The sequence below is a fragment of the Lissotriton vulgaris genome, chromosome 1_1, assembly GCF_964263255.1.
Source record: "Lissotriton vulgaris chromosome 1_1, aLisVul1.2, whole genome shotgun sequence".
Lineage (NCBI taxonomy): Eukaryota > Metazoa > Chordata > Amphibia > Caudata > Salamandridae > Lissotriton > Lissotriton vulgaris.
Window position 1 is genome coordinate 2,110,061,982 of NC_141685.1, and position 27,925 is coordinate 2,110,089,906.

Consider the following 27,925-nt stretch of genomic DNA (forward strand, 5'->3'; position numbering starts at 1 on the left):
CCCGCCATCTTGGGTAGGGAAGGTCGACGGTCCAGTTGACCGCCCCTCCCGCCCTCCCTGGATACTTAAGGGCGGTCCCTTACATCTTCGTGATATTTGCTGAACTTTAAAAAATCTTTACCCTGAGGCGGAAGCCGGGGCTCTTAGCGCTCTCTTGCGCACTCTGTGAATTAATCTGAATATTACCCTGATCGGAACACTATTAGGAGCACAGGCTCTTCTGGGTAGTCGTGCCCGAGCACCCGCTAGTTGGAGCCGAGATACTTTTAAAAACTGTATATATTTTAAACTGTTGTTTTAGACTCGGACTTGCCTTACCTGCAGCGAGATTGCTTCGCCAGGCAGCATCTTCGGGACAGGCGCTGTTAATCGCCTCACCGAACGGACCCGCCATCTTGGGTAGGGAAGGTTGACGGTCCAGTTGACCGCCCCTCCCCCCCTCCTCCCTCCCCCCCTACCATGTATAAAAATAACGGACTTGCACGTCCGCGCCGGCGGCGCGCCGAAGGCGCGCCAAAGGCGCGCCCGTCTGGGCCCGTCCGGGCCAGGCCGGGCACAGGGCCACCCACTATGCCCGTTTTGCACAAGCATCGTATTAGATATACAAGGGACTATCTCCTACAATTTTGCACTGCAAATTCACTCCCAACCCCGATCCCTTTAATTACTTTCCACAACGATGCTCCTGAGATACCCACCAACCAGACAACCAACAGCTTCAGTCTGGCATTATTGAACGGCAGATCGGCTGTCAAGCATGCGTTAGAGATAAAAACGCTTATTCAGGACCTACAATTAGATACTCTATTCCTCACGGAAACCTGGCTAACGCCTCATTCAGATGCTGATATCGTGAGTATGTTACCCAAGGATTACCTCATACACCATCAAAACAGAATAAAAGGCATAGGAGGCGGACTAGCGATTATTTACAGGAATTCCATCACTTGTAGGCTACAGGAAGGAGGGATTGAGGACTGTGAAAGTGCTTACTTTTCACTTCAACTAACTCCCAATAAATCCCTGTCAGGTCTTTTGATTTACCGTCCTCCGGGGGCCACAGGTAACTTTGTCAGATCATTACTGGATACCACCACTTCATCTTGTACCTCGACCCCTAATTTCATCCTGCTTGGCGATTTAAATTTACATTTCGAGGACAGTACTAATAAAATTGCTGGGGATCTCATCTCAGAATTAAAAGTACTTGACCTTCATCTGATTAACTCAGAGGCAACCCACACTAAGGGTCACCTCCTGGATCCTCTATTTGCCAATCTCACAAAAATTGTAGCTCGCCCTTCACTCCCTCTCCCTTGGTCTGATCACTTTCTCATCCCTTTTACGTGGCAAACTAGCAAAATCACTGGCCACTTGCAAACTCCAAGAGAACGGGACAGACTATGGTCCAGAATACCATTTGAAGACTGGACACAGGAGTTGACACGATCTACCCCTTCTGCAGATCCTGACCCGGTGCTAGCCAACGATAATTTCACTAATTGGATCACCTCCACCTTGGATATAGTCGCCCCGAAGATAGACTTAAAGAAAAGAAGTACCTCTTTCAAATCACCATGGTTCTCACAGGAACTCAGGAACCTCAAGAAAGTCTGCAAAATCCATGAGCGCAAATGGAGGAAAACATGGGATCCCACCATCAAGGAAGAATACAAAGCAGCGATGAGGACTTATAAAGCGGCGCGAAAATCAGCCCAAGCCTCCTTCTTTGATAAAAAAATCAAAGCTGCCTCTAATTCTTCTCGGGAGACCTATAAAATAGTTAAAGAGCTCCTCACTATACCCAACACCCCCCCAAACCAGCAACCCACAGCGGACAGATGCAACCAAGTAGCTTGTTTCTTTCAAAATAAAATCATCAAGATCCTACAATCACTTCCTCCTTTAAACGATGATAATCCCCTGACCGCTTCATCAGCCTCTGTCAGTGGCCCAACTTTAGACAGTTTCAGCCAACTTACTGATGACGATTTTTTAAAAACCCTTTCAGACTTGAAAAGTGGCTCCCCTAACGATCCAGCACCTATCCACATTCTCAAACAAGTTGGACCCACCATCTCGCATCTGGCCACCAACCTTATTAATGCCTCGCTTAACCAAGGAGTGGTCCCTCCTAATTGGAAACATGCCATTGTTAAAGCTCTGCAGAAAAAACCTGGTATGGACCCTGCAGATCTGACCAACCTCCGCCCAATTTCACTCCTTCCTGGACTAAGTAAGATTGCAGAGAAGGTGGTCAACAAGCAATTGTCTGCCTTCCTTGAAACCAACAATCTTCTTCGTCCCACACAGACAGGCTTCCGTCCAGGTCAAGGGACGGAAACAGCCCTTTTGAAGGTAGTTGAGGAGGCAAGATGCATCTTGGATTCGGGAGGATCAGTGTTACTGATCCTCCTGGATCTAAGCGCTGCATTTGACACGGTGGACCATAAAACCCTCATTAAGCGCCTCTTCAGTTTGGGAGTAAGGGGCACAGCCCTTTGCTGGCTCTCTTTGTTTCTAAAAGACAGAACATTTCAGGTCTGCGAAGGGAATGTGCGATCCGACATTCTCCCTCTCCAGTGTGGGGTCCCCCAGGGCTCCTCACTGAGCCCTACACTTTTTAACACATACATGCCCCCCCTGGATGACGTGGTCTCCCCTTTTGGGATAAAAGCCGTCACATATGCTGACGACACCCAAATGATCGTATCATTTTCCCTGGAAGAGGACAAGGTAAAAAACCTTCATGATTGTCTAGAGGGAATTCATGCCTGGATGTCCGCTTCTAGGCTCAAGCTCAATGGCTCGAAAACTGAGCTCATGCTGTTGGGAAATAAAATATCTTCTCTTCCATCCGCCATGTGGCCAGCATGCTTAGGCCCCCTCCCTCAACCCAAGACTGAATTAAAAAGTCTGGGTTTCTGGCTTGAACAGGACCTATCCCTCAAAACGCAAGCGAAAAAAACAGCTGGCACATGTGTGGGGCTACTGCGTTCCACCAGAAAGATCCTCCCTTTACTTCCAGGACCTTCACAGAAATTGCTCGTTCAAGGTCTAGTCTTATCAAGACTAGATTACTGCAATGCTCTCTTTCTTGCTGCCCCAGAATCCACGATCAACATTCTTCAAAGAACACAGAATGCTGCAGCTAGGATTCTTACTGGGACCTCTCGCAGAGTCTCAGCCAAACCCGCCCTTAAGGCACTTCATTGGCTGCCGATCCGCGAAAGGGTCAAATTCAAGGCCCTTTGCACGGCCCATAAAGCTTTGCAAAATCAAGGGCCCCCAATGCTAAAAGACATGATCTTTCCATACAGACCCAATAGACCCCTACGCTCAGCTCAAGGTCAGCTGGCTACAGTCCACAAAATCAGAAAAGCTCGAACTGGAGGACGCCGCTTCTCGGTTACAGCGGCCACCTCCTGGAATGCTTTGCCATTTCATCTTCGTTCTGAGACCAATCTTCTGAAATTTCGCAAGCTTCTAAAAACTCACCTCTTCCGGCAATAACTTCCTCCCTCTCCCCGACTTCACCCTCAGAAGTTCTGCAATTGCAGCGCTGGGACGCTCACGGGCAGCCATGCGCTATATAAGACCCAAATTTCATTTCATTTAATTTCATTTCATTTCAGAGTACACACACAGTTCCTCTCTCCTGGTTCCTTGGCAAAAATAAAGAAGCACTGCAGGATTCCCCCCAGCAAACAGCACACTGGCAGAAGGGGTAGGCAAGTCCTTAGATCAGCAGGCCTCTTGTCCTTGGTTACAGGGTTCCTTGTCAGAAGTGATCTAAATTCTTGGTTCAGGGGTCCTTCTCTTATACCCCTTTTCGGCTTTGATCCCTTTGTCCATGCAGGGGAATTTCCCAACATCCTGGGTCTGTTGTGGGCGGAGCCAGGCAGAAGCACCTGGCCTATTCACTGAGCAGGGCTGGGTCCACAGACGCCCAGCAGGAGGTGGAGCCAGCATTGACACTGGCAGGAGCAGAGCTATCGGCCTCCTGGCAGGAGGTGGGGCTAGGATCGTCCATGGCAGACACAGAGCCATCAGCCGCTTGGCAGGAGGTGGAGCCAGCATTGTATCAGGCAGGGCAGGCTATCAACAACTACTCTCCCCCTACTCTGAACGCAAATGTCCCACTCATCCCACACTGACTCATCCAGACCTGCGGAGCCACCCAGCTCTTGTCACACACACGCAAGACCAGCAGAAACCAGATATGGTTAGACAAGAAAATAGACACTTTCTAAAAGTGCTATTTTCGAACCCAGAGTCCAAAAACCATCCACACCAACGGATGCGTAATTAAACCCCGAGTTCAGGGATACCAAACTCGACATTGCACCATGCTCCCCGAGCCAGCTAGGATCATAGCATTAATATTCCCGGCGGCCCATTCTAACTAATGGAGAGCAGGTTACCTCGCAATAGTGAAGAACGAAGATGGCTGTAGTTCACTATTAGGACATGCCAACTTGGTCAGGCGTGTCCTACCTTACACTTACAATGCACCCTGCCCGTGGGCCTACCATAGGGGTGACTAACATGAAGTCAAGGGAAGGTTGGGGGGCTGGCAAGTAGGTATACTTGCGCAGCCGGCGTGACAGTACCAGACTGTACGTGGGTCTCGCAATGACCGACCCGTAGACATTCTTTTACGAGGCCGCTCCTGTGGGTGGCACAACACGTGCTGCAAGCCCACGAGCGGCATTTGTATTTACAAGCCCCGGCACTCCTGGTGCACTAGACTAGGGACTGACAGTAAACCAAATAAGCCAAACATGGATACCATAGATACATCAATTTAACATAGGGAGCACTTGCGCTGTGGCACTGATCAGCAGTGACACCGCGCCCAAAGCATATACCAGCAAAACATCGTAAAACAGTGGAGGCAAACAGAAAAAATGGAGGAGAGACTCAAGCCAATGATGTCAGGTCTAACACAGTTCAATACATTTTCATTGAAAGTTTTAAAAATGTATATATTTTATAGCAGACAAATTCATTCGGTGGCCGTTTGCATACAAGTAGCAGATCTTTTGCAGTTACAATCCTACATGTCCGATAGATAGGGTCAAGGCATGTTAACCGTGCGTTTACAACTTTGGCATTAGGGCATATAAATAAGAGATGCTCGATGTTCTGATTACCCCCCTGACAGAGAGAGCATAGCGGGGATCTTCCTGGTCTCCAAGTTGAGGAAAAAGTTAACACGGGTAGTATGCCCAGACGCAACATCGTGATTGACCTCCTTGCACCATGAGTAAGGGAAAAGTCTAGGTATGGCTGTTCGTGCTTGTACTCCAAAGACTCAGTATAAGATTTATACAGAGATAAATTGTTACAGTGTAAGTAGTCAAGATCGAAACTCAGTTTGGGGGTAAAACATTTTTAAAAAAGTTTGAGTTGTGCGGGTGACCAAGTTAACAAAATTTCAGAGCTAATTTCTGCTAGTTGAAATGCCGCTGTCATATTTCTGGAGAAGATAGAGTGTGAAGTATCATTATCAAATGTCTCGATCTTTAACAGGAATCGTAGTGTACCTTCTTTAGAGTGGAGAAGGTTATAAGCCCACCTGATGATGTTTGCAACGGCTGTAGCGTAAGCACTGGTAATCGAAAATTCAAGTCTTAGTGCCTGCACTGGTGTGGATATAGAGACTTTCAATATTTTCTTTAGTATTTTGCCTTCTTTTAAATCCATATAAGACCACAGGAGTCAATACTCCTGTGACGAGCTGAGCTCGTCATGAGCGCAGGAGCACTGTAGCTCATGACGAGCTGTAGTTCTAAAATTGTCTTAAAAATGGGAGCAGTGGATGTTTACAAGTACTAGGTCCATGCTCTGGGGTAGGGCTAAACACAAGAAGAGGCATGACCATGCAAGCCAAGGACAAATGTTGACAAAGAATATGAGGCAACTGGTGGAGCAAGCAAATGGGAAGCCTGTGGGCAGGCTGAAGCTCACAGATTAAACACATGTCTCTTTGAGACAGCGCATGCGTAGTCTAGCCAAGACCTAAAATTAGGAAAAACCGACTAGCACTTATAAAAATACAAACACTGTGGTACGAAACAATACATATTTGTACACTCTGCTGGTTCCTGAAAGCTGGGTAGATGATGAGCTTAGCATAGCATAGCTGATGCCATTTTAGGAAAAAAGCATATCTTTCTTCAAAGCACCCTTTTCTCATTTTTTAAATAGTTCCCAAATTTGCTCTATATTTCCTACTTTCTCTGTTCCCCCAAGGGCAAGCCACAAACCTTACTTAGGTACTTTTAGACGCCCCCAACTTGTGGGTAAAAAAAGGATGCAAATTTGGCATGGACACGTTTTCTCGGAATAGATTGGCTTACACATGAAATGCCCAAAACATCAAAAAAGGCTCAGCAAATAGGAGCCTGTGTGGCTAAGGGGTTAAAAGAATAGCAGGGCATGACAGTACACATGGGTTGTAAACAGGGGCAGGGGCTTCCTGTCTATCATATGTGATATAGAATTTACTGAATACATTTCTGTTATTGGAAAGAATTTAACCTTTTCTTTTAAAGATTTCACTGATGTTTGCTTCCTGCGCACATAATATGTATGTCAAATAAAGAATAACATTAAAGGACCTAATATGAGTTTTTACAAGCATATAATGTTAAATGGAAAGGAACTTCCTAAAATACAGTGTGCCTCATTTATGAAAAGTGACGCATCACTGCGTGAAAACAACGATGTGTCACTTTTCACTGCGCACTCCTTACGACATTCCTGATGCGTCATATTTAATGTATGACGCATCATGTCGTAAGGAGTTACAGATACGTCAGTATTTCTGACGTATCTGTAAGCGCAAAAGTGACGCATTGCTGGAGTGTGTCACAAAAGTGACGCAACTCCAGCAATGCGTCCTTTCACATGGGGAAAGCGCCATGTGAAAGGGCTTGCGTCAGTCTTACGCCTGCTGTGAGGCAGGCGCAAGATTTTGACGCAACAGCGTCCTAAAAGTGACGCAGTGAAATCTCATAGATTTCACTGCGTCACTATTACGAAGCTTTTTGCGGGGGAACGCCCCCTCTGCATACATTATACCTGACGCAGGTATAATGTGGCGCAGGGGTTTAAAAAGTGACGCATCCATCTAGATGCGTCACTTTTTAAATATGGCGCAATGAGGCGCATTTTTTACACCGCTGGTGCGTCACAAAAAGTGACGCACCGGCGACGCAAAACTGACGCAAAGCCTTCATAAATGAGGCCCAGTGTACTTTGAAATAATGCTCGTCACAACAAAAAATTATTATTATTTTTTACTGTGAAATATTTGAAAATCTAGCCCAGACTCTTCTTTTGGTTATTCATTAATAATGTATTCTTAGTACACCAGTTTATATGTCTTCAATGCACACAATAAATGGCATTTTTTGCCTTCGCTCAGTTAGAAGTTAATGATCTTAGGAGAATGAAATGTAGTGCATGCTGAAATAGAAACTTAAAACACGAAGTCACACAGTGTCCTTGCTACTCCTATTTTATGGCTGATCTAGTATCCTTAAGCAGTGCTTCCAATAGCATTTCTTGTTCATCTCTACTTAGCCAGTCTTCCGAAGAGGATGATGCGTTTAGTGGTACAAAAAGAAACAACTTCCAGGGCTTGAATGGGTTTTTACATCAGTCTGCCACAGAGGCGGACAGTTCAGCTGATGGAAAGGAAGGCAACCAACATCTACAAAGAATTATCTCGATTGAGGAGGATCCTTTGCCTCAGCTCCTAGACCTTCACGCTGAGAGGCCATTGAACAAATGGGCAGAGGAGGAAGAAAAAGAAGAAACCGTATTCCAAGAAGACCAGACTGATAGTAAACTCGATCAAGCCCCGCCTTCGTCCCCCAGGGGACAGCCAGTGGGAAAGGAGACACTGGCACATGTAAGTGGCGGCTTTCTTTCCATCAAAATTGCGTCATGCACCTTTTTATTAACCTTCCCAACTTTACTGATTCTCATTAAAAGTTTACAAAAGTGTTGTTATGGGCTCTAATTAAAAAGTTGGGTTTGTTTTATGCTTGGGCAAGTTATTTTCTTTTGCTTCTTTCACGTAACCTTGAGGCAAACTATTAAATGAATAGAGACCAGTCTAGAAGTACATGTCATGTGCGCCATCAATGACATCACTAAAGTTGATAGAACACGTGGGTGCCTTTTTCACTAAGAAATGCAATAGATTATAATTAGTATGCAGAGTCTTTATCCATGCCATGTTGCATTCCTGATGCTCAGTCTAGAATGTTTGGTGTGAGAGCTAGTTACAATGTTGAGTGTGAAAGACTGTCAGTTGGATGAAGGGCTAAGAGCCAGGAGGCAGCTACTGGTGGGGTTTCGTCCTCCTTGGACTACGCTACTTTTATTTACAAAACGCCCTCACCATGGTAACATGTTCACGTGCTATGAAGACGAGGCTCAGCATCCCTGGCTGTTGTAGAGACTATGACCTAATTCAGCCAGATCTCATGCTTGACGCTGATCGTGTCTGCCTGTTAACTTTGATAACATCAGTACATAAAATCCAAATACCCCGATCTTTCCTCGGAGGTAAACATATACTTTTCCTCTTCTGACCGTTGCAGACCTGTCTTGGATTAATAGCTTATCGCTGTTTTAGTGAGATACATGATGGACTCTACACAGCATATGTAAATACCCACAAAAAAGAATATATGTAAATATAAGTTATTTAAGACATAATTCGTTACTTTGGTGTATTGGAGATAACAGCTTCAGTGCTCTAAAATGCACCAATGTTTACAGTCTTAACACACGAACAGTGTTGCACGAGATATCATCTATTACTGCTAGAGAAAGGTTTAAGTGATTTTATTTGAAATGACTCAGTTCATGTTGGTGTGGCTGAGCAGGACCACACAAGCCTCTACAAAACATCTCACTGGTATTGTATGACAGAGTTTGCCACAGTCTACACTGCTTATTCACTGACCTCACGTATTCTCTACAGACGGTCTACCAAGCCAAAGAGTCAGTGAACTGCTTTACACACCTGATAATGTGAGAATAGGAAATATAGTAACAAACAAAGGACAGTTCTTCTCTAGAAAAGTGGGTTACGATTCTGTATGGAGAGAAGACCTCTGAAAAAGGACCTTGTGTCTTCTGCTCTACAGTGGCAGCTCCTTGAGGGAGTGCTGCGGGGCGGGGGAGGAGCAGGATGGAGGGTAGTAAAGTCCGACGTATGGCAGACCAGAGGGAGGTAAATAAATAAATAAATAAAACTAATTACATTGCACGCGCTGCAATGCTAATCGGCGATGCAGCATGCGCAATGTAATTCGTTTTATTAATTTATTTATTAACTTTTCTCCGTTCGGCCGTAAGCCGGAGTTTACTACCCACTACCCTGCTCCTCCCCCGCCCTGCCTCACCGCCCGCAGCACTCCTAGAAGGAGCCGCCACTGAACAATGGAAACAACCTAAATGCAGAAGTTTATATTTTATATTAAAAGTGCAGACTTTCAGGTTTGCTAAAAACATTCACTGTTCATATAGGATGATCCAAGATTGCAGTTTTTTGTGGCCATCACAAGTCGTGACTCTCAGGTGGTGTTGAGCATCTTCTGCTAATTATTAGTTGGAAACACCTTGTCCGACGGTAAAATTCCCAGAAATAAAGAAATGAAGGACATAATACATAAATACATCTGGGTAGCATTTGATGCTATAATTTAGCTCATGCATACCATTAAAGGGGGTGACAAATCCTATGCTCCTCAGGGCCTGAAACAAATCTTTGCAGCACAGAAACTCTGTCGCTACAGTGACGGAATATCTATGCCTCCAAGACTGTGGTCCACCCATCAAATATATATGTGGGCGGACCTTAGGTTTAATTGGTGTGGACATTACTCTGTAGGACCGTCGAAGGCAGACCTCAAATTTTATCCACCTAATTTAGATGCGTGGAATAAGAGGTTAGTTTTCACTGCTTTCCACCAGCAGGAAAACCCTGGCAGTAAGGGACAGTGAAAACTGCTAAATGCTCCCCTCATCATGAGCGAGGACTCCCATGGGAAGGGGGCACTTAATTTTTTATGTGCAAAAAGAAAATTCCACTTCAGGGTTTTCTTTGAAAGAAAAAAAAGAAAATAGTCTGTTGCATGGCTCCATCATGTTGATGGAGCTGTGCACCAACTGTAAACAGCATTGTGCTATGCTGGCTGTTCCTGCCAATGCTTTAGAAATTACCACCATCTTGATGGTCATTTCTAAATTTGGCATGTGGCACCTCCGTCAGTGCGTCTTCCTGATGATGTAATAGAGCACCCGCCCAACAAATAAATCCGGGCTCAGACTTGCTTCAGCCCTTGTGGACCAGTTCAGTCCACAAATGCCATGACACATGTGACCTCAGGGATATTTTGGCCTTTTTGGGCTTTATGAGCGAGGCGCATCTTTAGTATTCCGGGCAATACAAACTTGGAACCCACAGACAGTCATATCCCCCACACTCAAGTGGAAACTCTTAAAAATCAAAAGAGGGCATGGTCTTGCAGTTTCTGCTAGACTGTTCCATTGAAGCACAACCAAGGTTGAGACAAATAATATTCTACCTCGAGTACGAGGATGTTTCATAATGCCCTGTCTTGTGAGAATCCCTGCACTTGGGCCTGGTTTCATTCTAAAAGAAGTCTTTTCACTTAAAGAAAGATTATGCTTTTAGCAGTGTGTGTGTGTGTGTGTGTGAGTGTGAGTTTGACTGTGTTTACATGTGAATGAGCGTGGATTATGTTCTTGTGTGTGAGTATGTGCATGTTTATAAGGAAGTACACAGCCTAATTGGGTTGAGTTAATGTGAGTGAATATGTGCATGCTTGAGTTCATTATTGTGATTTTGAGAGTGCATCATGGTGTAATACATGTGTGTTCACAGATGCATGTGCCCGTGTTTGTGCATACAGATGTGTTTTCATGTGCATAAAGTAATCCTCAAGAACGTGTAAAATGCGCTGGAAGTTTTCTTTGTGCTAAGTATCTGGCTAATAGTGACAGGAAGGGAGCAGTGAGATTTTGAGAGCAGCAGCTGGACCTTGTACCTCTGGTGGCATCACTAAGCTGAAGGTGAGAGGTAGGCTGTTCCAGGCTGTGGTGGTCAGGAATGGAGAAGATTGACCTTCCTTTCACTTATCTACTTAAATGTCTAATGCTGAGATGTAAGGATTTAAAGTTTTGAGAGAATAAAAGCTATCATAAGGAATAGCTTTATACCTTAAAAGTAGAGAGCTGGAGCACACAACCAACATCTTAATTTATACAGATGCTATTGAATCCAATCAGTTGAATTAGAACAACAGGCTGTGGTAAATTTTGAATAGGGAAAATGCAGCATTATGGATAACCCACTATATTGCTTCCTGCAGTGGGACAGGGCAAAGCATTGCGCTCTGCCACCTTTGACCTTTCTTTACGCTGTGTTAGAATTAACTTGAGATAATGCTGTACTGATCCTTAAGGATTACATGATTGAGCTGAAAAATGGCAAGACCTTAGCAAACAAAATGGCCAGTGGCGTAACGATACTTGAGGGGGCCCCCTGGAGGGTACTTGGTGGTGCTCCCTCCGGACTCAATCTGGAGCTCTCCGGCAGAAGTTTGTTGGAGTGTGAAATGTTATGGTCTTGGGGCACTGACCAGTGCAGCTTAATTTTAGGGGATGCCTCTACATAATATGAAAAACACACGTGTACAAGACAGGAATTGAATCATGATTTGGTGCAGTTTATTACAATAAAACCACTTCCACAAGAAGTGTAAAGTAACACTTTAAAATTCGATAATGAGCCTGGGAGTCTTAGCAAAGACTGGGCATTTAAAGACACATTTCTGGAATGAAGAACAAACTCATGCAATGCAAATATATTCTAGATTAATGAAAATGCGAAGAAGTGAGAAAGAGACAGTTTTAAAATACAGTAAGGATTATAGCCTCAGCCAAGGATCCTGGATAGATGGCTGAGGGGAACCACGCAACCCCAAGGGGTCCTTTCAGCGAGGTAGTTCATCGAGTGGACTGAGGAGCATATCTTTATACTATTTTAATGAAGAATTAGTGACCACAGAAACATGACATCAACAGGGGCTTTGACCACAGACCATGACGCACTTTGTTCACTTCTCGGAAATATTAGGAACACAGAAGTGACACCCTACATTTCACAAGTTTACCAAAAGGTCACTTGATGTTTGACCGTGAATCATAATGAAATTGAACATCTATTGAACAGGATTTTTGTCACTGCAGAGAAACTTTTATAAGAAAGCAGTACATTTAGAAAGGTATAGGTCATATTCACACGCCATGTTGCATGTCTTAGTTATATTAAAGCTAGTAAAAGATACAATAATATGATAGATTGACAGATGTCAAGTGGCCCCCACCATCAGGTATCGGGGGATGTTTCTTTTAGCTTGAGGAGTTCTGTGTTTTTGTGGTTAGCTATCTCTCAATAGGTGAGAGAAGTGACAAGCTCATCTTGTGCTAGGAGAGAGTGGGGGCTTGGGGACAGAACTGTAGCTTTGTCTGTGTCGCAGAAGAAATAACTTGTATTTTAGCAGAGAGGCATTTTGGGCCTACTACATTAACCCGTTCAGCGCGGCGCAAATTCCTGCGCTGTGCTGAATGTTCCATTGGGCCTATGGAACCATGACGGAACGGTTCCGTCATGAGCACAGGCCAACCGACGCTCATGGCGGAACCGTTCCTTCATGAGCATGGAAGGGGTTAAGAGAACATTTAAAGAATAACTGAGGCAGTATGGTCAACATAACACCACTCTGTATGCTGGCTGGTGGGGCCTTATCAGGGTCTCATGCCTCAGGTGTGGGCAGGTGTGGGTAGGAATAGGCTAAGGCATTTATACAGTAAAACTGGACCCTGCTTCATCCCCTCCTCTTGTTCATTCTTGAACAAAACTCTTACAGCATACCTTTCAGTCCCTCCTTCTAGTAGGTGTATCCCAGGGGTGTCATTCATATTGGCATATTTGGGACATTCTTTCTCCTGTGCCTTCCTTAACTCTATATACCCTCCTTCAGGTATGTTAATGAGGGATGCATATGGTGTCTGTGTTGGTGATGGTTGATCTATATTTAAATCCTATCTCCGTTAGTATCTACTAGTGATGAGTTGGGTGCTATTGACCTGGCATTTAGTAATGTCACTTTTGTGTGATCGTGAGCTAAAAAGAGTTCATGTTGGTACTGCTATATATCTGCGACAGGCCGGTCTTTACAATTCAATATACAGTCTCAGTCTCTTTCATTCAGGCCCATTGTGAGGGATGCATATGTAGTAGTTCGGATTGGCATTTTTGTCTTTCGCACCAGTGGCACCCTTGTTAATGGTGCAAGACCAAAGACGGCGGCATGATGCCTTGCCGGTGCCACTTGGAGGCACGCAATGCCTCGCTTAGTTGTCGGATGATTTTCCCTGGGTAGTTCTAGCCTTTCGACCAAAGGGTTTGGTTTACCACTCCACTGATGATGGCGATCCTTCTACGGTACATCAGATAGTCAACAGTGCCAGTGCTCGTCCCTCTTGGTACAGATATGTATGGCAGTACATGGCATTCATCAGTTGCAAATGTTCTTCCTGTGCTTCATTTTCTGAACCATACCTGGAAATCCATGACCTCTCACATCTTGGTTGCACTAGGTAGGCTTCCTCTGAGTGTTCCCAAACAACTATAACATGGCTGCACTTCTTGTCATGAGCAGTCTGTCCTTCTGCTGGGCCTTATGCGCTCCTTCCTTCTGTGACTAGACAGGAAGATTTTTTAGATCCATGGCAGACCTTCAACTTACTCAGACTACAGGTGATGTCCCCTCATCCCTGGGAAACTGGTGGTCATACAAACTCCAGTCCTGGTGTCACAGCAGCATTTTTAGTACTATGCAGAGCACTCCACTCCTTGGTCAGTGAAGTAGCTTGGCAACAGAACCAAGTGGTGAGATTTGAGTTTCAATTTTATATACATTTTCTAGACAGGGGATGCAAATCCACTGAGTGATATCCTGGATTGAGGAGGTTCATGTCTGTCTTTAGTGCAGCAACAACGTTTGTGAAAGATAAAGTCTCTCATACCCTTGCAAAAAGGTCCTCATGGACATTCTTGGGGCCACACTTCTTCCTCCCTCACTTCAGTGCCTGAGTCTTCACCCTCCATCACAGGAATGCAAGCAGTACTCTTCCACTGCTTGGGGAAGCTGTCTCCATCCTCCATTATGTACCATGTTGAAACCAGGGGTCATTTCAAATAGATCCATCTGGTCCCAGCAGCCATACAATGCGCACATTCTCACGTCATGTATGAGCCACACATACACTATGTAAACACGCACTCAACATGCACTCAGAATATCAGCACAAGCTCCTGGGCATTACAGTGAAGCACAACCGTGACATGGGTGTGACAAGACCTCATAGAACAGAAAGCCGTCTGCTCGGGAACATTTTTAAAGAAGATGAAATGTTTCTTCACTCTGTCACAAACATGGCTACTACCACAAAGTGATAAATGTACTTCTTATTTCTTTACATGAAGGAAGAGCGAGTCTACTCTCCTCCGGAACGCTTATTTAAGATTGTTTGTGTCGGAAATTCATGCGTGGGAAAGACTTCTTTTTTGAGAAGATTTTGTGATGATTATTTCCACCCTGGCACAGCTGCAACTGTTGGTAAGTTAAGTGTTTCCTTGTTCTCAATTTTCACCTGTCCATCTATCAATGATGAAAAATACACTAAACTAAAAATGAACAGAATCTTGATTAATATTCCCAGAAATGTAACTAGTCCCCTTAACTCTTTTTAAGTGATTTAACAACAAAATGACAGTATATGGGCCACGGATACAAGATTGCTGGTTTTGGTGCAGCGAACCGCGCGGCTGTATCCCAGAGTGAGGCCCTACACCAAATACCATTGATTACAAGTATTTAAATTCCAACAAAAAAGAGTGTGAGAGTTACCCACAGCCTTCACACATCCCCCAATCAAATCCAGGCTTACACAAAGAGGTATGCGGACTCAAAGACAGCCAGCCCCTGATTTGAGTTATTTCACATTTCCTACACAGAAGTGAAGTAGTGTGGCTCACTGGTTAGAGGCGGCAGACCCGAGAGCAGAGGACGGCCCGGGACCAGGGTTCGATTCCCGGCGCGGCAGGTTTCTGGACCAGGGTCAGCGGACTCGATAATTCTCTCGCCTCGGTGCCCACTCTGATCAGCGATCACACTCGGCAACTCTGGGCATTAGCTTGCCTCATCTTCACTAACGGCCCCACCAGACCGCCGGGGATGCCTGGTCTCACCCTGGAGATACCCATTAAGGGACCATCTCTCAGGGAAGCCAGGAAGGGTTTCGCAGCGGTCGAAGCGCCTTGGGACCCTACGGGTAAGTAGTGCGCTATATAAATGCCAATACATTTACATTTACAGATATTTTAAATATTAGAAGGCGCCGCACGCACCAAATGGTAGCATGTGTTTTATCTTGGTATTTAAAATACCCCTGTAGGATACTTGGTACGTCACGAGTCAGGAACTGACTGTGGGGCTTCGCACCTTTTTGTGTAGATCCACAAGTTGATAAAATCATATCTTGCCATGGCAAGTTCAGAACCTGTAAGCATTCTGATACAAGCAAGCTCTTGTATTTTGTTGAATTATTTACAGCACATATGCAAATGCATTAACTTGTTGTTTTTTTCAATTAGGGATTGACTTCAGCGTGAAAACAGTGACAGTGGACAACTGCCAAGTGGCACTGCAGCTTTGGGATACTGCTGGGCAGGAAAGGTGTGTTGGAAGAATTTTGTAAATATTTGCACATTCTTGCAAAGAAAATTAAATATTTATATTGAAAACATGCAACATGTTTCTATTTATGACGTATTTGCTTCATGTGCCTAAGCATTGCTGGGACATCCTAAATGCCGCATTTGTCATTACAATGAGTCTTACTCATTTTCATGTCAATCCAATGTCAGTGAAGTTTTATGCACCTTGGCAAACACCTAATACTGGAATTGGATTCCTCCCATATGGCCCAGCATGTTCTACCAAAGCATCAACTTGAGATAACATTTGGCAGACTTACAGGAAGGATTGATGAAATGTCAGCTAGACCAGCCACATTTTCCTTTGTCATCCGTCCGGTCCTGTATGATTGAGGACTTGAGTCCAAGGAACACTGTGCTAAGTTATTTGAAGCGCAATCAATTCAGAGGACTTTGCTAACCTGCAGTAAACATCTATCAAAATTATCTCGGCTGCGAGAGTCACAGAGAGAATCTTGGGGAAACTGCAGGAGAAAATGCAGGAGGAGCCAAAGAATAAAAAGTCACACAAAGCAAGAGGCAGTAGTCAAGGCGAGGCATAAGCACAAGGCAACTGTAACAAACTAATAAGACTGAGTGAGCAAAACCTTCAGAAGTTTGGCAAGAAGAAGCACCAGGAGGAGAAAAGTAACAATGAGCATAAACTTGAAGGACTGATAGCTACTGGAAGTAAACTGAAACAGATGCATAGAAGAATATCCCATCGGGCCTGACGTAGATAAGCCTTATGGCTTATCACCAGGTTTATGAGGGGCAAAGAATAATTCTTAAGAAGAGCGTACATTCCAGCAAGAAAAAGCAGCAAAGAACGTCAACCTGCTAATTTGTGATTTATGGAGTATGAAGGCTACTCATTGGAGAGGCGGATTGAGCGCAGTCAGGCCTAGCACTTGACTCTGGAAAACTGACCATTGAAAAGTGGGATGGTTTGTTGGAGAGCAGAAATCAGGGGGGAGGTGTGCCTCAGGGTGGGACCGCAGAATAACCAGCTGTTGAGCTGAGAATGGTCAAAACCTTGAATGCAATACCTGAAAATTCTGTCATGAGAGCCTGTGGGAGATGGTTACTGGAGAGAAGATTGGTTGGATATTGGGAAAGGCCAACTATTGTGAGTACTGTGGTTCGTCTTCGAAGAGAGGCTTGAGTCAAGATTTTATTACACCCAGACAATAAATCATGCTACTTACCCAACTACCACCGGTTTGTGTAAATTATTATTGTTATTATTTCAACGTATAAAGCGCACGGCTGCCCAAGGTGCGTTTCCCAGTGCTGAGCATAGGCAGAAATGTCTTGTTGAGGCATTGCAATAACAAGGTCTTGCAGAATACCAGCAGAGAAGAGCAATGTCTTAAGGATTCCACAGTTTTGGGCCCATATATGTGAAGGCGCAACCTCCCATGCACTCCAGACTGATTCTGGGCACAAGGCATACGGCCTGATTCCATGGTCTCAGTGTCTGCTTGGACTGATAAGGTGCCACCAGATCCTGGATATAACATGGGCCTAGCCCAGCTCCAGCCTTGAAAATAAAACATAACGCTTTAAACTGAATTCTCTTTTCACTTGTGAGCCAGTGCAGCTCACGGAGGGGATGCGAAGCAGAGGCATGTTTTGGGAGCTGATATAGGAGTCTAGCCTCAGAGTTCTGCACAACCTGCAAACAACGAATAGAGGCCTTATCAATTTCTATGTAGAGAATGTTGCCATATCTACTAGTGAGAGTATTAAGGCCTGGATCAGAGTTTTGGGCCGAGTGGGAAATAATCCAAATAATCTTTCTCACCCACTTCATCACGGCAAAGCTAGTAGAGGCCCCTTTAACTACTTGAGGTCTAATGGAGAGGTTTACATCCAGGCAAAAAACCCAAACATTTTACTTTTGGGGATGGTTCTGGAAGAGCCCCAGTGACTCAGGCCAATGTTGTGGATCTTAGCGCTGTGGATTCTTGCCAAGCACTAAAATCTCAGTCTTGTCACCGTTAAGTTTGAGCGATCTACTAATACATTCAAAAAGAAACTCGTCTTAGACAGAGATTAAGGGCGTCAGAGTTGTGCTCCCCTGCAGACTGCAGACGACAGAGAAAACGTTTTGTGTGTCATCTGCATAAGAGAACAGGGTTAAACCACAGTTCTCCAGCAAGTAAATGGCACCAACATCTATCTACAATTAGGCCCGTTCTAATTTTTTTAATCATATGTACAAGTTGCCCCAGCCGAGCGGTATCTGTGACAACAATAAAAAACCTCTGAACGTAACTTGTACGTAGGACTATTTTTTATTTCCATTAGTAAGTAAAATATAATTTGAATACGAACACATTAACGCATTTTCATGTAACTTGATGTCTGCAAAACTCTGCCACTTCCACCTCCTCCAAAAACACTTCCCAGGGCTGGACAGAGTACAAAATGCAGACCTGGCTAAAATGTCAAATACGTCCTAGATTGCATAGATCATGCATACCGAATCCGCATAGCTGTTTTCAAAGACATCCAGAGGGGTTCTACCTCAAAAAACAATTGGGAAAAAATAAGGATAAACTTAGAATTTTGCTGCACAGTTTTCAATATATTTGATGAAAAAGGTTTCATAGATGGTACACTTGAGGGATATTTATGAACTTTATGGCATGGTGCAGTGCAGCAAGTCACCTTGCTAAGCTGCCCTGCGTCACAGGGAAAGGGCAAGAATGCACAGTATTTATCCAATATAGCACATTCCTGTCCTTTCCCCTTGCACTTGCACCGTTTTGGCAGCTTAACTTGAACGCAGGCGCCCTTCCACCATGGTGCAAGGGTGCTTGTGTTGTAGGTAGGATTTTTTTGTGCAGGAAGGGGCACTTTCCTGCACAAAAACAATCCTGAGAGGCTTTTTCCTCTTTCTAAGTGTGCTGCAGAATGCAGCACACGTGGAAAGAGGAAAAAAGTAAGAGGAAAAAATGAGGAGAAGTAAACATATACCTCCTTGTTACCCCTCTCCTGGGGAGGCATGTCTTTTTGTCCCATTCCCAACTTTGCGCTGCCTTGCCTTACTCCATATCTATGAGTCCATGCAAAGCCACGTAGGGTTGATTTGCGTCACCTCATAATTATGATTGAGAGACATGCTCCACTGAGACATCAAAAAAAGTGACGATCCAGCAGAGCAGGCCTCTTGTAAATAAGCCCCTCAGTATAGTGTAAAATGTCGCCCTGCAGTCTCCATCACAATGCAGTAGTGTGGAGGCAGAACGGTTTCAGTGGTTGCACTCTTGCGCCAAGACCTCCTCATTGGTGAAACCGTGTCTGTCAGTCCTGAGTGAAACTTTTGAAAGGTGCATACATAACAGAGTGACTTCTTGCATTTTTAGAGCGCTACTAATGATGAAAGGTGCAAAGTATGCCCTGCAAAAGAGCTGTAGCAATCCGTGGTGGACCGGAGCGCAGGGGGAATGGCAAAATCATCTTGCAGACCTACTGGGCATTACTCAGTGAACATACTGGCCAGTCTTCCACTGTTTGTGTAAGTTTACTCTTTTTTTGGTATTTACAATCTACAAGTGTTGGGGTGAAGAACTATGCACACTATGCTTTTATGTGCGGAGCTCTCTACCCTGACTGCGGAGTCTTCATAGATATAACCTATTAGCTTGTTGTTTGTGTCAACTAAAAGAAGAGTAAACTTAAACAAAAGTGTAAGTTTACCTTTGTGATCAGACCCTCTGTGATTTCGTTAATTCAGGTAAGTTTTATATAAGAAGAGGTTCTCTTAGGTCTTGAAATTATTCATTGTATGATAATATCGGTGTGTTGCATGCGTTGCTCAAGTAAATATATTGTCGCCTCCAAATCTCTTTTTATCCTTGTGAGTATCATTTTCATGGTGGGTGTTGAACCATCCTTAATTCTGTAAATTGTTGAGACTTGACGAGTGACATTCCATGTATTGTACTGTGATCAGATAATGGAGCCATTGACTTCCTGCCAATCCCTGTTATGAAATGAGATGCATTAGATAACCTTCAATCAATTGTAATATTACTATAATAAGTTGTGCACCCAATAAGACACTGTATGAAATAGAAGATATGTATCTTTGCAGGTACCGCAGTATAACGAAGCAGTTTTTCAGGAAGGCAGATGGCGTCATTGTGATGTATGACATCACATGCAAGCAGTCATTTTCGGCAGTCCGCCAATGGTTAATCAGCATTGAGGTGAGATGTGACATCATTGCCTAAACCCTTCAATGGCTTCCTGCATTGTTTTATCGTTCATATTATTGGGTCTGTACTTTTTTAAAATTTTACTTTGTGGTTGGAAGGCAGTCATTCGATAATTATTAATAAACAAAGATGCAAATGGGTCTGTACTAGTATCGTATCATGTTATGCTGCTTAAGAGTTTCATAATGAGGACATTTTTCAATCCCATTTCAAGCTGGGAACGCTTTTATATAAACATGCCTATCAATGAAAGTCAACAGTGTATGGCAACTTTACATATGTGATGATTTTTATTGGAATGTCAGATTCCTGGGGGAGAGTAATATAGGAGTGATGTAGCCCCTGACTTGTCTTGTAAGATAATTGTACCAGAATAGCTGTGCTGAGATAATGTTGTCTATATTTAAAGAAACTGTGACAAAACTCTTTATTCAAGTGCTGGAGAAGTGATACAATGTTCCGCTTTGGCCTAACATAATATGTGTATTTGTAAAGCGCTCGTTCAGTCAAAAGGGTATCTTGGCGCTCAATAATATATGTTTCTTGTTACCCAACTCAATGACACTCGTTTTATCGGCGTAATCACACAAGGGGGCTAGAGGAGGTTGAAGGACCTGCGGGAGTCAACTCCCCACTCATATATTCACGTCACAAAAGTATCCCCGGGTCCGTATTGATAGGGAGGTCTAGCATGTGACTCATAAGTGCATAACAGGGGGTTTCCCTTTTAAGGACCGTTCCCCTCACACACCAGAGTTGTCATGCTTCATCTTGGGGGTACCTCCTCGCGTGAAAGACCTAATCCTCATGCAGGCTACAACCCCCTCGCTACGGGGGGGGGGAGCTCAGGGATGTTTTGAGAAGGAGGGAGAGTGTACTGGAACCCTATGAGAGCTTGGTGTGTTGAAAAAAGTGCAGTGCTGTGTTCTAAGTAATGCCCGTTCCCATTCTAGGTGTACAGAGTTCAACACATCTGTCATGGCTTTTTAGCCATATGGTACGGGCGCTGCAACCGTCGAAAGTGCAGATCTTCGCAGGTGTGCAGCGCTCGTCCCTGTCGACGAGCACTGCAGACCAGCGAGTCACATGCTAGACCCCCCTATCAATATAGACCCGGGGCTTCTTTTGTGACATGAACTCATTTTATCGACCTCAGAAAGATGAAAGGTAGAGTGGACCAGCTAGGATTTGACCTGTGACCACGAGGTCAAAACAAGGCCCCTACAATGGACGCATTTGTCCATTAAGCCACCAGACCCAGCATACCTACCTAATATAATACGGACATTAATAAGGATAAAGTTAATTTGTTGAAAGATTTGGGTAGCCAAAGCTGTCACTTTTTGTCTTCATGTCTGTAAGTGGCCGTTCCTCTTTGGAGCTAAGGTGAAACCATTACTGTGCTACTTTCGGGGTTGAAGGCGTACAGCGCACACATGCCTTTTGCGTCCACCCCATAGTCCGACATGCCTCATAGGCAGTAACCTTTGTGGAAGTTACACAAACCCCATGAAAAGACTTCCTTTGCCAATTAAGGGACCACTTGGTAGAAGTAAAACTTTCCAAAATGCATCTGTTTAATTTGTTAGGCCACACCTACCTGATGCATTAGTTATCCAAACTGCTATAACATAGAACCGCTCCAATAGAAACACCTGATCTCATGGGGCATGTATGGGCTGCCAGAGGACGCGTGCACTCTTTCTGTGGCTGTGGTACAGGAGAAAGGGGTAGGTGGTGGTCGTGTCACTGATAGTCTGCTCAGCACCTAGGGATTTGAAAGTTTTTTCATTACAGGCAAAAGTCGGCATGTTGGTTGCTCTCTCGGCAAGTCTCTCTTTGGCAAAAAAACTTTGAATTACATGCATACACTATTTACTCATAAGTCTGCTCAGTGAGAGCAATAGTTCTTTAAATGTACTTTAATTCTGCCATTTTCTGGTACGCTGGTTCTAGGCATGCTTGTGAAAACGTCCATTCTCTTGTTTCTACTGTACTCTTTCTTACATATCACTCTTTTCTTTCTTATTATCTGCTATCAAGTCTACCAGTGACCAGGACTGGCAACTGAATGCATATTGCCTTCCCTTGTTGAAAGTTATCCTCAGTTCGAAGGTTCACTCAAGGATTGCCCTCTAAATTTGGGTGGTGTGTCGCACCATTGTCCTGTGTCAAAGTGAATATAATGTGGTACTTGTGCAGGATTATCCAACTGATAGAATGAATGAATGACAATGGTTTGGTAGACAGTGAAGTGTTACCCCTCGAAGCATCCTGGTGCTGAAAGAGGAACAAACCACAAATGGTGATTGAGGAAGGTAAGGGAGCTAGAAGAGCTGACTCTTAAGGTGTTACCTGAACGATTACTCAAAATCAGAACTTCAAGTTGAAGTTGTAGGAAAGTACCCACTCCACCCCACTTTTGCCTGATACTTGATGCACTTTGACTTGATGAACCCTGGTTCCCTGCCAATCAGGTTCCCAGGGTCTGTGTTCTTTGCCAAAGTTGTACCTGTTGGCACCTCTCTGTCCACAGGTAAGCCCCTCGAGAGTGCAGTTGTATGAGCACTGTACCCCTACAGTGTCTAAGTCCATTCTTAGATACTATAAGTGCAGTAAAGTTGTTAAGAATATATGGTCTAAGACATGGTCACTACAAACTCCAAAGCTCCATAATGGTTTCACTGAAACCTGGGAAGTTTGGTTGCAAACCTCTCAGCACATTAAACCCACACTAATGCCAGTGTGGGTTTTAATGTAAAATGCCCTCAGAGGGCATCTTAGAGATGCTCCCCGAAAAACCACTAGCCTTGTTGTGGTTCCTGAATGGGTACCCGCCATTTGCCACCACCAGACATGTTTGTGGACCCCTGAGTAGAGGGCTTTCGCTCTCTGGGTCCAGAAACAAAGCCCATCCTGGGCAAAGGTGTCATGCCTCCTCCCCTGGATGGGCTGGGTCCACGAAGGGGAAGCTTTAAAGGCATGCTGCCTTTGTGAGCTGATTCTGCCTTTTGCTGCCCCTAGCAACTGGCTCACACCGGTTCTGACCCCCCACTTTGGGTGGGAGAATCAGCGGGAAACTCAAGTGAGGAAGAGAGATGTGCCCATCATTGCCAACCCCACCACTCAGGTGCAGTAGGCGCTGTGAAGCACACATCTCAGTCCCCTCCATGAGTAAACACAGCCAGTTAGAGAGACTCTCATGCCCTCTCCCATTGGGGGGTGACACAATAGGGGGTGTATCCACCCAAGGAAGGGATCTTTTGGATTCTAGTGAAGCAGAAGAGGAAATTACATTAGCCGCAGGTTTGAAGAGTTCTTTAACAAAGATTAATGCTAAATTGTTAGCATTGGCGATCCTACTAGCAAAAATTGATAATGTAGCTACTTTAATTTGTTCTTTGTCTTTTCCTGTAGCAGAGACTTAAGATAATTTAATTTATTACTATAGTGTTCCCTCTAGGCATGTTGAAAAGTTGTGTAATATTTTTTAGCAACTTTGACATCATCTGAAAACCAAGGAGTGGTGGATTTCTAAAAGGGTGGAATTTTTGATTGGAGCAAAATCGTCTAAAGCCGAGGAAATTGAGATCAGGTGGAAGGTCCATCAGTGCCAAAAGAAGGTTTTGAGTAAGCAGGGACTTTTCCTTGATTGTTGTGGTTGATTTATTTTACCAAGGTCAGGAATGTGAAAGATGCTTCCCTTAGAATCCAGGAGAGCAATGGTATATTTTAAGAGGAAAGGTATGGAGAGTGATTGGACCTAGTGAAAGGAAACGGAGGAGCTGTTTTTAGTGAATGCCAATTGGTGAATATGGAATCATGAATATGGGCAGCAGGATGGCTGGGAATAGAGATGCATTGTTGAAGTCTGAGGGAAAGGAGAACCTGTGTAAGAACCACCGTTTTTATGTTTTTATGTTTGTGTAGATGAAAATGAAGATTACCCAAAATGGAGAAGCTGTAGGTTCGAATTATACTACTATTATAAAGAGAGAACTGTGTCCTTCGAGCCAGGTAAACTTGAAAAGTACACCTCCAATCGCAACACCCAATACAGCGCTGGAAAGGGGGGTCCAGTAGATGGACATAGGCTATAAAAAATGTAAAATAAACGTTATTTAAAAAATAAACAATAAAAAAAAGGTAGTCCCTAAGAAGTAGCGCCGGCCGTGTTTGCTAACAACGTGCGTGCTGACATCATCGGAGAACAGGAACGCGAGGAGGAGCGGACAACACCGCGGGGAGGAGCGGAAAACTTAGCCAGACTGGAGGGAATGAGGTACATGAACCCCGGGGAAGAGCGGTGAAGTAAGGCGGACTGGAGCGGAATGGAGGACAACAGCGCATGGAGGAGCGGAGAACGTAGCAAGACTGCAGCACCATGAGGTATGTGAAATGCGGGGAGGAGCGGTGAAGTACGTGGGGAGGAGCGCTAAGTGAGGCGGAATGGAGCGGAATAGCAGACTGCAGCGGGGCGTGTAGACTGGCTTGGTGTAGTGGGGGGCGGTGTAGTGAGGCGGACTGGAGTGGGATAGCAAAATAAATGATAGGTTTTAAAATGGCTTTCACATTTGGTGCAGACATTTAAGTGAGAGTAGTGGGGGGCAGTGAAGTGAGGTGGACTGGAGCGGGGGCCTGGGTTTGTGCGACTGGGAGCAAGCGGTAAGGTGCACGCAAGCCTGAAATGCTGCCCCTAGCCCCCCTCTGCCCCGGGCAACCCTGGGCCGGCTGCTAGTAATATATATGGTAATGAAATCTGCAAGGAAGGAGCCCCATTTTTAGGCAGGGCCCAGAGATGGCTGTGGAGGGAGTTGCATTTAATGGAAGTAGCATCATTTCCAGGAGTTCCAAGGATCTGCTTTGAGAATCTCCAAGCAGAAACTAGCGCAGTAGAAACTTGCAACTTTGTCCTTGGTGTGATTGAGACAATTGCATCTGAAAGAGAATAATGTAGTGGGATGGGCAGGGTGATGTGAGGGCTAAGGAGGCCCTCAGCCAGATATGGAGAGAAAGAGCATGTAAAAAGACATCCATATATGTGTGTGTGTGTGTATATATATGTATGTATATATATATATATACACACTAATTTAACGTTTCACATTCAATTTTAAAGAAACATAATATTGAAAAATAAATGTAAACAAAGAAGTTAAATTATAAAAAGAGAATAGATAAAAAATGCAATTATTTTGGAAATTTATGATTAACTAATAAATGATAATAATAATTATTGTCTGTCCATAAGGACTAACACAAAAGCAGCATTCCAATGCTGGCAACCACCTATTTGTTAGTGCCAGACAGATTGATTATGCCGGTCAGCTGAGGAGAGTGTTTGACAACCAAATATTCATAGAATGGTTGTATATAATTAATATGAATACTGTACTTTCAGAGAGAAAAAAGCAATTATACATTATTTACCAATTAAGACTATATATATATATATATATATATATATATATATATATATATATATATATATATATATATATATATATATATATATATATATCCGTTCCAACTCCTACTCTCGGCAAAAGTGCAGAGTCCTCGACGTAGGTACAGACCACAAACACTGCGATAAGATTTAGTTCAAGGGTGGTTTATTGCTCTTCCGTCCCCAGCATGACGCGTTTCGGCTGCAACACGGCAGCCTTGATCACATGACCAGAAAGAACCAATAAGTGTGTTTATATACTGTGAATGCTCCCAATCAGACTTAAATGCAACATAAACATGGAAAAAATACTTTGTACACGGAGCAGTTATTTACAATCCCATCGACAATCTACAATGGTTCAAGTGCAAAAGGCAAGTTCATTACATGATAAAATAACTATCTATGTAAACGCATAACAAGGCAAATTAATATATTTACACACTATTTACAAATAAATATATCATTTATACTGATGCCTATGGAAATAAAGTGCATTGCCCATCATATTCATGATTCACTCCAGTACATGTGTTTAAGTATTACAGAGTTGCAAAAAGTCTTAAAATTAGGGAACGTGCAATATATGCTATTATAAAGTGCATTTTTAGTGATAATGTGAAAAATAGTGCTTTTTTAAAACTGAGTTCTATACTCAAATTTCTTAAGGGAGTGCATTGGAGGTGGCACGTTAATTTAATCTCTATTTATGAAGAGTTACATGCCACCCACTGACAGAAGTAAATGTGTGTAATAGTTTACAATGACGTCAAAAAACCCTTTAGAGACAACGTATGTGGTAAGGCACAACGGTAACATCATGGCATAGTGCCCGAATATCTGACAAGGAAAGCTACACCATGGGGTACATCACGGGGCCCAACAGGTATTGTGAGTTAATATTATGGCAAAGTGCCCTTTTCATTTGTTCAACGAGCAGCTTAATTCCAACGGATCTAGGTGTAATTGAAGTGACAGGGTGGCTGATAAACCTTACTATACTGTTACCTCTAGAGGAAACAATAAAGATCCTCCCCTGTGTTCAAACCGTTTGGGATTCTGGTATCGAGTAATATGATGTATTTACTCTCAAGTTGCCTTAACGCTCTCTCCCTGTTTCCCCCTCTGATGTTCTTTGGCACCGCATCAATGATAAAATATCTCAATTCATTTAATTTCTTATTGTGGACCAATTCGAAATGCCGGGCTACCGGATAGTTGCTATCTGAATTGACCACAGCCCGTAGGTGTTGCAGAGCATGTAAAAAGACATCCATATATGTGTGTGTGTGTGTATATATATGTATGTATATATATATATATACACACTAATTTAACGTTTCACATTCAATTTTAAAGAAACATAATATTGAAAAATAAATGTAAACAAAGAAGTTAAATTATAAAAAGAGAATAGATAAAAAATGCAATTATTTTGGAAATTTATGATTAACTAATAAATGATAATAATAATTATTGTCTGTCCATAAGGACTAACACAAAAGCAGCATTCCAATGCTGGCAACCACCTATTTGTTAGTGCCAGACAGATTGATTATGCCGGTCAGCTGAGGAGAGTGTTTGACAACCAAATATTCATAGAATGGTTGTATATAATTAATATGAATACTGTACTTTCAGAGAGAAAAAAGCAATTATACATTATTTACCAATTAAGACTATATATATATATATATATATATATATATATATATATATATATATATATATATATATATATATATATATATATATATATATATATATATATATATATATATATATATATATATATATATATATATATATATATATATATATATATATATTCACTGAAAAAACCATTGGTTTTACACACGTTATAGTTAGGAAGCAGCATTTGAAAAACCTATGAAATTCACTGAAAAAACCATAGGTTTGACACCAGTTATAGTTAGCTGGAAATTTTACTGATATAAAACCAATGAAATTACACGTTATAGTTAGTTGGACTCACTATAACTTGCGCGTGTAATGCACTGCTGATGACATCACTGATGACACTATTCAGTGAATGTGTGTCTTTTTAAAAAATAAATATGTTTTATATATGTATATGTAGAGGTTGATTGAAAAATAAATGTTTAAATAAGTGTCTTAATGGATGTACAGGACTGTATGGATGGCTGAGTGTGTATATGTGTGTGTTAGTGAGTGAATACCTGCTTCACTAGTGTGTTTATTAGTAACCACATATGTTTTAATGTAGTTTATGTAAGTATTGAAATATATAACTGAGTATATGTGACAGTGAGAGATTGAAAGAGTTCCTGTTTAAATAAGTATGTGTTTCTATAAGTGATTGTTTAAAAGAGTAAGTAAGTGAAAGTTTAC

The 27,925-nt window shown here is 43.2% G+C and overlaps 1 protein-coding gene across 2 annotated transcripts in view; it reads left to right on the forward strand.

Annotated features, from left to right (window-relative positions):
* CRACR2A (calcium release activated channel regulator 2A) overlaps nt 1-27,925 on the forward strand; it is a 930,414-nt gene that overhangs the window by 746,085 nt on the left and 156,404 nt on the right. For both annotated transcript variants that reach the window (XM_086921478.1, XM_086921488.1), the window contains 4 exons: nt 7,594-7,924; nt 14,606-14,738; nt 15,776-15,857; nt 19,983-20,097. In XM_086921478.1, the coding sequence (XP_086777604.1) occupies nt 7,594-7,924; nt 14,606-14,738; nt 15,776-15,857; nt 19,983-20,097 (661 nt within the window). The remainder of the gene's footprint in view (nt 1-7,593; nt 7,925-14,605; nt 14,739-15,775; nt 15,858-19,982; nt 20,098-27,925) is intronic.